Source organism: Cotesia glomerata, linkage group LG1 (assembly GCF_020080835.1).
Source record: "Cotesia glomerata isolate CgM1 linkage group LG1, MPM_Cglom_v2.3, whole genome shotgun sequence".
NCBI classification, from domain to species: Eukaryota; Metazoa; Arthropoda; class Insecta; order Hymenoptera; family Braconidae; genus Cotesia; species Cotesia glomerata.
The window spans coordinates 29,687,015-29,699,885 of NC_058158.1; the positions used below are offsets into that span (position 1 = coordinate 29,687,015).

At 30.3% G+C, this 12,871-nt stretch overlaps 1 protein-coding gene across 10 annotated transcripts in view; it reads right to left on the reverse strand.

The window, feature by feature from the left end:
* Window positions 1-12,871, reverse strand: part of LOC123258506 (disks large 1 tumor suppressor protein) — a 308,892-nt gene that overhangs the window by 103,778 nt on the left and 192,243 nt on the right. For 9 of the 10 annotated variants that reach the window (XM_044718637.1, XM_044718599.1, XM_044718591.1 and 6 more), the window contains 2 exons: window positions 10,866-10,961; window positions 5,726-5,896 (listed from right to left, as the gene is read on the reverse strand). In XM_044718637.1, the coding sequence (XP_044574572.1) occupies window positions 5,726-5,896; window positions 10,866-10,961 (267 nt within the window). The remainder of the gene's footprint in view (window positions 1-5,725; window positions 5,897-10,865; window positions 10,962-12,871) is intronic. The other variant, XM_044718608.1, reaches the window with a different exon arrangement.

Below are 12,871 nucleotides of genomic sequence, written 5' to 3' on the forward strand. Positions count from 1 at the left end.
AAATGGGTATTAACTAAATATTACCTTAAAAAATTCTGAAGCATCTGATTTTTAATTTTTATCACAAAAAATCAACATATAATAATTGAAAAAAACTTTCAATGGAAATCTTTAAAAAATTCAACATGATTTAAATTCAGTAATCAAATATTTTCTATTTAACAATTTATTGAATTGCTTATTTTGGGAATATGAAAAATAAATAAAATAAATAAACTCACCCTTCTCGGTCCACTAGAATCAGAGATAGAGAACGTATCAACAACAGAATCAAAACGCACTAATTTTTTCTGTGGCTTTTTCGGTCTTGGACACAACGAACACATTGCCGAATCCGGTGGAATGGTCGGGGGCATGATAATCATTAGTCCCTCAAATTATTCACATTACCAGTTCGAAGGATACAAATTCCACCGATATTGGTCTCCCAATTAATAAAATGAATTACTAAAACCAAGAACAGCCTGTCAACCATTCCATTTTATATAATTATCCGTCTCCCTTCAGATGATTAATCCACCAAAGTACCTTTAATTATCAAATACTCTGCGACCCATCGCCCGCAATTAATAATTCCATTTGAGATGAATCTCAAAAATAAAAATCAATTCAATTGTATGCTGTAATGATAAATGAATTCTTAACCAATTGATAATGCCGCCTTTTCATGCTATATCATTCACCGATTAAAGTACCCCGAGCTTTCGTGCAAGTCGGTACTACAGAATACAGAATACAGAGATCTACTCTTACTCATTGGCAACAAGAGAAGTTCTATTTCGTTAACTCTTCTGTACCAGTTGCAAGTGCGCGGTTGTAACCCCTCTACTCGGGTCGCTAAATTTTGAATCGTTACTTGTATTCGAAACTTTATACTCAACACGACATTGCTACAAACTGATAGCTGAAACAATACACAATAAACAATAAGCAATAATTAATTGTCTTGATTAAACATATCGAAAATTAATTACTAACAAAAGTTATAAACAAACATATTGATTGGTTCGCTGATTCATAATACATTTAATCCTACTAATTAACGTTATCTGCATTGGCACTCAGTACACTCTATATTGTTCATCAGTATACAATTAATCTATTATTCGTCAGTGATAATTCAAGTTTCGATAATACTAGATATAGAGTACACTCTATTGAAAATCTTTAACTCTACGTCGTATATATGTTCTGCAGTTTCACTATTTATTCACCTGGCTAATAACTAAGCCCGACTATAATGCTGTTATATGGGTAGGGGCCGTTGGATGATAAATAAATTCCCTCAATCCTTCAGTATAAAGCGCAGCGACATTAAATGAAAAACAAAATAATAATAAAATCGAATTGAATCGAATAAATAGAGTACGGCCGGATAGATTTCAAGTTATCTTCTATTTGTTAAATAAATCATCGACTTAGTCTTTGGTTGACCGAATAAACCATTACGTTGATGGTGTAGGTCGATAGTGCTACCAACCAAGAAACTTACCATTCTCGTATTTCAATCCTGTTTTCGAGTACCGATACTATATTACATTGATGTAGATATATACATATATGTTTTAGCAATACTGATAGGAATCTAGTATCAGCAAACGAGAATGTATGAATGAATGAGCCGACTGCATGCCCTTTCATCGATTATTGCGGCATCGGTCATTGTTATCAGCAGACTTAGTTATTACGGGCAGTTGTTTGTCAGGATCTATCAATTATGTCTTATTTCATTAAAAATACATCATGAAAGCTATTTTTAGTTTGTTTATTTATGGCGGGTTTTTTTGAAGTTGATTATGATTGATTGGTCCGCGGTGAAATTTATTAGAAATATTTATATTAAGAGCCTTCAAGTCAACTATAATTGCATGCTGGAGGTATTTTTATTTTTTCCATCGAGGATTCATCGGAAACTGCTGTCAATTTTTTTTGTAGGAAATTTGTGAGGTTACTGACCTGAGAAAACTTTTTATAGAATGTCTATTTAGAGTCTTATTAATAATTAGAGCGAACAGATATTTTCGTGAATTTTTTGGCATTAAAATTAAATCTTTTCTTTTTTAAAAAATTATTTATCAATTACTTTGACATTTCCCTACTTGAATAGAAAGTAACCTCTTCTTTTTTACAGAAAAAATCTTCGAGTGTTACTCGACTTATTTGAGTAAATCTGGGTCATCACGAATTATTTTTGTGTTCTTCAACATTGCTCTGTTACAAGGTAAAATGTGCTTTATCGAAAGTACTTTAAAAAAAAAAAAAAAGTAATGAATGTAAAACTCAAAGAGATCATTTCTTTTTTTTTTTCGCTTGAAATAAAGCTTCAAAGTAATTCCTAAAGGAAAAATTCTTCTAGTAAAGATAGACATGCAAATCATTCCTATGTGAAAATTTTACTGACAGAAAATTGGCTTGATTATTTTTTGTTAGAATACTCGAGATTAACAAAAAAATATATGAAAATCCGATTTATAATACGACTAGTGGTACGGATACGTAATTTTACTACTCGTGTTAAAGCTCAAATTTTTATTTGAAATCGATCCAACAGACGGAAATGGTTGAATTTAAACTTCTTAGCAAATATTACACGGTATAAGTAAATATTGGAAAAAATGTATTTATAAATTTAGTTAGTTCATATTAATTTTTATGCTGAAAAAAAAAAAAAAAATAGGCATTGCATACAAAAGTTGTAAATAAACAGTTCATTGAACTTTTTTTCGTTCCGCGGTAATATTTATTCAATATTACTTCAACCACAAAAATTTTCTCTCACATGAAAGTTATACTAATAAAATATTGAAAAATAAATTAATGTGATGGTAAACTTATGATAAAAAACACTGACCTACTACTACTATACACGTATCATAAAAGTAAGCCGCCGTTACAAGTTGCCCCAAGAGCCTCTCTACGTTTTTCCCGGTGGAAATGTAAATCACTTAGTGATTCCGAAGTTTTAATTGAACTAAACCATTTTTAATATTCGTAACATCTGTTGCCCAAGAACGAGAATTTTTTTATTCAACATAATATATAATATAATACCAACACTAGGATAAAAACGGATAATGATAAACAAAAAAAAAAAATAATAAAAAGGGTGTTGTAATAAAATCCAAAGCTTTGAGACGAGTTGATTTGAAGTTTGAATCAGTGAGCTTTTTATCGCAAGATAAATCGTAAGACTGACGAGTCAAAAATCGCGTGGTAAATATTCGCTGAGTCAAGGATCTTGGTAATGCGGATGATCCATCGGATATTGAAGCTAGTGGATAGGAGTAGGATTCGCTTTACATTCAAACATAACTCAGGAATTTAAAATGTAATACCGAGATGAAACCGGCAGCGACAGCTCCAGACATTTTAACTTTTTTTTTATTACTATTATTTTTATGCTCACTGAATTCACCCGTGACTGAATTTTTTTTATCTTCTGTTTCTACTTCTACTACTTTTAAAAACTTACAACAAGGCACGTACTTATTTTTTTACTTTCATTCCATATCGCAAAAGCTAGAAATATTAGGATAAATATGAAAAGAAACTGCTTGCACAAAAGCTCGGTTTAACATTTTTGAAACGACTTAAAAAAAAAAAAAAAATGAAATTTCTCTATCTCCAGATTATATTCCCATCAGCCTACCGTGCAACCAAAAACAAGCTAGTTCCATTAATGTAACTCGCATGTTGTGTACTGTGAACCACTATTCGAATTAATGCTTAAGCACCAGACCTCGACTATAACTACGTTTCACTTTTAAATTCGAAATTTTTACCCCAAACAAGATCAATAGAGCGCTCAAGGCAATTTTTAATTAAAAATGCTAGAGGCTTATCTGCACGAACAATGTCTTTTTCATTGTTCGTTCCCTGTTGACACACACACGTGCAATTATACACGTTCACACACGCAACGTTAAGTTTCAAACAGATAAAAAACGTTTTTTTTTTCTATACTTTTTCTATTTCTCTTTGCCAACAAACATGACACACTAAAGTCCAGAGAAAACACTTTTGTTTAAATGTATATCCGATTTAATACTTTGTTCTTCACAAGTACTCGTAGTAAGGCATTTGTTTCAAGGATTATCACGAGTTGTACTGTCTGACTATACAATTCTCTATTCACTTTATACTCATCTGCTCAATAATATCCAGAAAAGTAACTTTTAACACTATACAAATGTCAATCCAAACAATTTAACAACTCGATTAAAATTCATAAAAATCAAAAAAACTTTCAATAACTAGATTATAAACTAATTAGCATTTCACATAAGTATTATATATCAATTAATAATAAAATTAATAATTATAATATATAATTCATTACTTTTTATGTCAAATTTAATAAATGAGAACCTAATTTTCCTGATTAATTTCTAACTACTCAATATAATTAAGTACTTAGTAAAAATTAATGAATCTGTAAATGGCTAAAATTATCGTAAATATTACAAAAATAAACACCGAAGCTTTTAATTACAAATTACCTCTGGGTGCGATAATAATAATTAATAATTAATTACTATAATATCACATCGCAGTATTTTAATTAGTTTTCAAACTAATTAATATTACTTTTACTTTTATTTTTTATAAAATCACTGTAATTTTTGCGCAGACAATTTTTCACCGAGTTTTGTTAGGAAATTTTTATTCTTGTTATTTTTTTGTTTCGAGAGAACCGGGAAAAAAAAACGAACGAAAAAAATAATGATAAGCGAGACAAACGATTGAAAGGTAGTGCAACGGCGGCGATGCAGGTAGAACTGTTGCACGTGTTGTAGTCGCTCAGCTCGACCGGTGACGCAGAGGTCTTATTTATTACTACGAGTGTATGTGCTGCCACAGGCATTGTCGACGACCTAAAAATGACCCGGTTCAACAACAACACTTAACTTAGCTTAGCTTTGTATTTGTATTTGCTATAGATACTGCTTTCAAACTCAGTTAGATAAATTTTACGACTGGAATATCCGACAATGCTAATTTATTGTTTCATTCTATCCCGTTTTTATTGGCTATTTTTATTGTCTATCGCGTTTGAAATCTCTTGAGTCCTCGATGAACAAATAACAGTAAAAACAAATTTTTATTGCCAAGCAATTGCCTAATCAATAAATAAATTTTTTCATTTCTTTTCTTTTACTTGACGCTTGTGAAATAAATGAATTTCCATTTCATACCAATGTAAATTGTTGCGAGTGCGCTAATTAACGGTGTAGACCAAACAATTACTCTCAACGCGATAAGCAGCGCTGATAATATTTCTTATCCAAGGCTGCTCTGGCTCACTGACGATATGCGTACTGGATAAATTATGAGTTATAACTTACAACTCATAACTTTTAACCTACATATTTTATTGTTCATGGAATAATAAAGTTAACTATTTCGTTCATTTTCATTATTTAGTCTCATTGATTCATTTCATTTTCAAGTACTATCATTTTGCCAGACTGGTATCTGATAAAGCAGAATATGCTGGTAAAGCAGAATTTCGGAAGGTAAAACGTGAAGAGCTTTCCAGCTGCAAGCACGAGCTTTTCATATTGATTTTCCGACTTTGCTTCCGGGAGGTACATGACGCGCGCTATGGATGTCGCGGTTGCGGTCCCACACAGCGCATGCGCGAAAATAAAAATTTTTCCAAGCCAGTAGTAGGAAATTTCATAAATTTGAATTTTTTTGAGTAAAGAGTGTTAAAAGTACTTACTTTATGGGTATCGTGATTTGCCGAAATGTGAGGCGATATTTCGGAATGGATAACGCGTTCTACCGAACTCGGTCTTGACACACCGTCTAATTGCACTGCTTCCTTTATTTGAGGCGGCGAAGGCGGGGGTGGAAGTTGCTCATCTACATTTCTCGTTGCATATCTTATTTTCTGAAAAATAAATTTTTAATTAACTTAAGGAAATAATTTTTAAATAAAATTTTCCACACATATATGTGTGATTTTTATAGAAATTATATAAATTCTTTTTACAATTAATTTTTACAATTTGTTTTTTCAATATTTTTATACTGAAAAAAAAATTAACTTGATTCGAGAGGAAAATTCTTGAACCAAGAAAATAATTTTAAAGAAGGTAATTGTCTTGAATCAAGACGAAAAATTCTTAAATCAAGTAAAATTTACTTAAACCAAGTAAAAATTTCTTAGTTTAAGAATTTTTTTACTCAAATCAAGAAGATGAAGTTCTTCAAAATTATATACTTGATTCAAAATCATTTTTTTTTCTGTGTATATTTATTTTGTCAATAATAATTCAGAATATTTTTTTATATAAAAAAATTTTTTTTTTAATTTACAAAATTAATTTAATTGAAGTACAAATCCGAATGAAATCACGGATATTATTAATATTTCCGGTAAACAAAAGTTTATTAATTTTTTCTAAGCAAGTTAAGTATAAAAACACAACAATATTTTTAAACAACAAATATTCCGACGTTAAAAATAATTTACGTAAACAAATAAAGCTTTAAAATGTGCGTTAAAATAATATATTATAGTACCTAGAATTATGAATTTACATTAGGGGAATTTAAAAGCTTCTGTTTTTCTTCCCGTGAAATATTGGGTGTAAGTACGTCTAAATATAGCTGTATAACAATAAACAATAACTTCCGGGTGCCGTAATTCAAATAATATGACTGTTAGGAATTTTTCACGTAAAAGTTTTTGACACTAAGTATCGAGTGCATAATATAGCAACATGACTTACACGGCAACATATACATAAGCCACACAATCGCTCGTAATAACCGACACTATTTTTGTCATCTGTACTCGACACATATAATAAATCCATAGGATTTTTCCGTCTGCGCTTCCGGATTTTCATTGGCACTGCATTAACATAGTCACTGAAACGACGTCGCGAATGTCGTACAATTGACACCCAATCTATCATAATACCCTCGAAGACGAATACCGCGCCGGTGGGGTGTAAATAATAATTTTTTTGTTTAATAACAATAATAATAATATTAGAAAAAAGATATATACTTCAACGAACCGGCAAAAGACGGGTTTTGCAATACACGTAAGCAGCCTGACTGACGTGAGGATTGGAGCACAAGCTTTTTTTATTTCAACGAGAAGGCCTAAAAGAGACTATTGTCAGAGTTGCTGATTCAGCTGAACATCGGTGTGAAAATTTACTTTTTGCTTTTGAATACATTTTTCTTTATAATGATTTTTTTTTTTTTATTATTTGTTTCACTTTTATCAAGGCAATATTAAAAATTAGTGACTATCTTCCTGGAAAATAAACATGTAAAAAAAATATTTAAACACATAAATTATTCTATAATTAAAAATAGATTAATGAAAAGCTCACTTGAGGTGATAATAAATTAAAAACATGAGTTTTTTATTTTTACTTATGTTTCAGTTGTTATTCAAATGAAATTTTCTTTTCATAGCTTCTCAATATTTTCAATCAATACATTTTTTTATTTGTAAATAAAAAATACACTGATAAAAAAATTAACTTTATTCAAAAAAAAGAAATCTTGATCGAAAAAAATTATATTTGAAGAGTTTGATTATTTTGAATCAAGCAGACAAATTTTTTAATCAATTAAAATTGACATGAACCAAGAACAATTATTCAGTTCAAAAAGTCTAAGTCATCTTAAAATTGATTAAGTATGGATTAACACCATATAAAAATTTACTAACAAGTAAGTATCGGTAATCTGAATTTTTAATTTGATGAAGTTTAGCCGCAAAATTCTGGTCCGAGTTTCATGAAAATTTAAGTAGCAATACTATCGTGCATGGCACGATATATAAAGATATTCTCGTTGCAACACAGTAGATGACGCCGAGCAGGAAACTTTTTTTTCAATGTAGATATTACTTTTAACTTTTTCAACATTTACTGTGTCTGGTTGTTACAGTTTCTATGACATTAATGAAAAATGACTTTTATCGACTAATTAAACTACTATCCTCAATTTACACTTTTATTCATAACTTCTTGTAAAAACTTTAAATAGAAGTAACATAAAGTTGATATTAAATTAAAAAAAAAAATCGCAGCAATAACAACAATTATTAAGTGTCTGCGAAAGCAGCAATTGAATGACTGCTTATTAATAAACTACTCGTGAAAACAATGAAGTTGGCTTAATTGTTCGAAAGCTTTCATTTAAAGCTTGCGCCGATGAAATACTGCTTACTGTGATTCTAAACTATATATGAATATAAATATAAAATCGAAGTGTAATAACGCCTATTTCTCTCCAATTAAATTTATGATAGTTAATAATATAGGAGGAATATACGTATATATAAATACTTATTTGAATATTGGTGAACGATATAAATCGGTATTGAATAGGAAAAAATAAAAACAAAATTTGGTGAATGAGAAAATTGATAAAGAATTTTTTTTAATTTGTCTTTTTTTTTTATATTGCCAATAGATACAATCGCGCATAGGGAAAGAAGATATTACGGTCTGTTCTGGTATTGATGCGGATATAATTGGTTCTTCAGTTGGAAAATTGCTCGTTGAACCACGATTTTTTTTTATACAGATCATTGAAAATTTTTCGAACTTTTTTTTCAAAGGAAATTCCAATAAATCAAGTTCTAAAAATAGCTATTTTAATAAAACGGTGATTAAAATTCTGTTAATGCTGTGTTATAATCTTTTACTTGAAATAAATTTATTTTTATTTTGGTGAAATTAATTGCAGTTCATTTGAAAAATTAACTGGAAATATACGAATGAAAAACGGGCAATTGAAAATTCTTATGCCGATAGTTGCAAAGGAACTACGTTGTAGTTGATAACTTACCGACCCAGAGATAACTCTGGAGAAAAAAATTTGTCTGATCGCTGGGCTTTCCCAAGGTACAGAAGAGTTGCTATGCACTTGTGTGCTTCCGTCGGTAAATTCGAAAGCTCGCACTAACGTTACAGATGATCGATATGAAATAAAATGACAAGCTGATTCTTGCTTAGTTTGTGAATGTGTTGTGGAAATGTCAAAAAAACTACCTCCAAACAATGTGAAGTTAAGAAATTTTCTAATTAGAACGTCGATATATATATAATTGAAGAGAGTACATATTACGAAATTAATATAATTATGATAATGAAAAGACAATTTTTTTATGTCCCTAGCATTTTCACTAAAAAAAGGACAAGTTTTTTTAGTACATACGCATCAAAGAGCACTTTAAACATCAGTGTTTTACGCAGTAGCACAAAGCGTCGAACGAAATACTGTTAAAATTACAGTTTTAAAGTAAAGCTTCATACACGGAAAAAAAAGTCATCTTGACTCAAGAAAATCATTTTCTTCAAAATTTAATTTTTGTTTCAAGTTATTCTGCTATCTTAGTTGAAAAAATTTATTCTTGAACTAATAATGTCATATAAGGTAAAAGCCCCAATAGATGATCACGTACCAGTATATGATCACTCCATGTATTTGTATATCTATATTCACAAATATAGGTATACAAATACACGGAGTGATCATATACTGGTACATGATCATCTATTGGGGCTTTTACCTTACTTATCCCAAGTAAATCTTTCTCTTGGTTTGAGAAAGTAGCGCCAACGTTGGCGACGTGATTTTTTGGAACTAAACCGAGATTTTTTTAATCCTCTAAATTAAAATAGATGAAATAAAAATAAGTGTGAAGTTAACTTAGTATCGAATTATCGCAAAAATGTGGTCCCCGATTCCTTATTGGTCGAAAAATTAAGGCGCGCAATTTAAATTCCTAGTAAAGAATTAAATTTTAAAAAATAATCTTATGCATGATTTTTATTTTTTGTGTTCATTTAATTAGACATTTTTGATTAATTTTTAACGTGCTGATTTCCCATTATATTACTGCTTTACAGTTAAGTGTGTAGTGACAAAAATATATGTATATACAAGTATTCACTCGACTCATACAAAGTACACGGTTAGAAGTTTGTTGCGTTAATAACTCAATAACTATAAGTGATATCGACAATCAGAAAAAAAAATCCTTAAAGAGGAGGAAATTTCTGAAAAAAAGTCTCGACTTCCGGAACTCTAGCTCCATAAACAATAATTTTTATTTAATGTTGAAAATGGGTTTCCGCGCGGCTGGTGTCCTACTCGGGCCTCGATGCGCCCGTGTGTACATCAAGCAAGTTCAAAAACCAAGAGAATGATTTACTTGGATTAAGAGGTTTTTTTCTTCATTTAAGTTGGTAAGCCTGTTGGAACTAGGGAATATTTGCTTAAACCAAGATTGACGAATACAAGAAAAAAATTTACTTAACTCAAGAATATATTTTATCTTCAGTTGAATATACTTGGATCAAGTAAATATTACTTGACTCAAGATGACTTTTTTTTCTGTGTAACTTTATTAATTTTATCCCCTGAAGGTGTATTTTCATCTGTGAAATTTTTTATTTAGAAGCATATTAAATTTTCAAATAGTTTCGACCGTATAAGTACATTGAAGATAAAACTTTTGATGTTAGAGACTATAAATTTAAAATTTTAACGATAGTTAATATTCTGAACAGTAACTTTACTTCCATAAAAAAACTCAAATCATCGTAAAAAAATCACGCGAAGATATTCACTTGAAAAGATCGGAATATTTTTCCATAACTTGAAATACATGAAAAACTTTCGAAAGGTAATAATATTTTTATAGCCTTTTCTAGGAAATACAACTGACTATTTCATCCAGATTTAATTTCCGAGTAATTATTTTATGCGTAATAATAATTTATAAATTTCTGTTTATTATTATTATTTGTGAAAAGTAATAAAAGTTTATTTCCTGTTTATAAATTTATTTATGAGTATAATGGGGTGATTTTACGAACCTGGTTTTGGTCTACCGGAGCATCAGGGCTGGCAGATCTACGATCGTAAATGTTCAGCAACGTTTGTGTCAATGGAAACGTGGAAGCTGGACCACCCTGAAAATATATGATGAAAAGCATGATAACAAAACTCAACAATGCAAAAACAAAAATAATAATAAATGAAAAAAAAGCACTAATACTGACAATGACATTGATTCTGTTTGTTAAAAATTCGTCTGTCGTAAACGTCAATTTCAATGAAATAAAAAAGTGCCTGACATTTTATTTTACAAAATTGCCAAATGTTCCATGAGCATGACGTTAATAAAGTTAATTAATTAACGTACTGCTGAAAAAATATATTCTACTTAAATTAAATAAAACGCTTTATTTGATGAGCCGAGTTCAAGTGAATTATTACAAACTTTAATTTTAATTTTCCATGACGCTAGAAAAGAAACTCTACGCTGGGTGTAAGGAAAAAAATTTAATTACAGTAATTTATAGTTATTAATGTAAATTCATCAGGACACAAAGCAGGACAGGCACAGCGAAGGAAAAGAAAGTTGAATAATGATAAAGAACAACAATAACAATGATAATCTTTTTTATTTTTTCTTTCTTTCAACTGCCGACATTAATAATAACTAGCTAATAAAATTTGACGAGATATCGCTTTCTCAAACTCAAACTTTTTCGTTTTATTTATTCTGCGTGAGCTTTCGCACTTTAATTTAGTTTCCCCAGGATTACGCTCGGCAACAGCCACCGCGATCATCAGAATTTATTTCATCGCCCACCGTTAATATTACTCACCTAAACACACGCGCATTTATACTCAACACAATCACACTGTTACACAGTATAAGTGTAAGGTATCCATGAATTTTTTCCGCACATTAACTCATGTCTATCCAATTTCTTTGTTTAAAATTAACCAACGCTTGCGCTAAATAGAGAATTTATTTTTACGAGAAAAGTAACAGTTTTTCAATACTTACACAAAAGATTCCATGAATTTTTTATAAGCACCCCTTTCACACATTCTTTAGTTCGGGTACTAAAAAAAAAGTAGTATAAAATAATAGAGTGTTGAAAATTTTTATCATGAAAAATCCTTATATAATAAACACGCCGCGACGGAGTTTAAATCCAGCATGAATGTTTGCACGATAAGCTACCTGGTGCTTCTGTGCCGGAGTATACCATATACATGTGAAGCTAAACCATCTCTCAACTATTTGTTCGATTACAAACAACCCGTTGAACGGCAGCATGAAACTATAACTCCCTGGGTACTGGCTGCTAGGGTGACAATAAAAAATAATAATAAAACCAAAAGTAAAAACAAAAAATATAACATAAAATAAAATCCCCAGATGTTAGTATAAAGTGTAAATGCGATAAAATAAAAAATTTCACATGTCATGGATACGACCAGTACCATTCTTGTTAATCGGTATTAAAATATATATATATTTTTTTCTATTCATATGTGTACCGGTTACACCAGAGAAGTCGTCACGTGAAATAAAAGTTTTGTTCAATAAAATAATAGTGTATCGAGAGATGTAGCGATGTTGAGATTGTAGGGTTGCAATAACCCTCAATTGTTATATTATGTGTACACTACATGTTTTGGTTTGCTACAGAACCAAAAAAAAAAAAATAAAATAAAATGAATGAAAAAATGTGAATTCATGGTTTGATGCTCAGTGTGGTTGACGAACAAAGTATCAAAAAATTTTTCACCCTTTTTACATAGACACTATGCAGAGAAAATTGAGATGCACCATCGGCAATTGCTAAAACGACAGATCACCTAGGCAACACTGCTGCAGTGCATTCTTTTTATGGCGACATCCACTTTTGCACGCCATACCTTTTTACATCACACTTGCAACTATATTTATATGTTGGTCTATGTGTATGTGGATGTGTATTCATGTGTATGTAGGTGTGTACGTGGTAACTTTTCCCTACGGTTGTTCCATTATTTCAAGGGCTGACGCTGCGAATTTCTG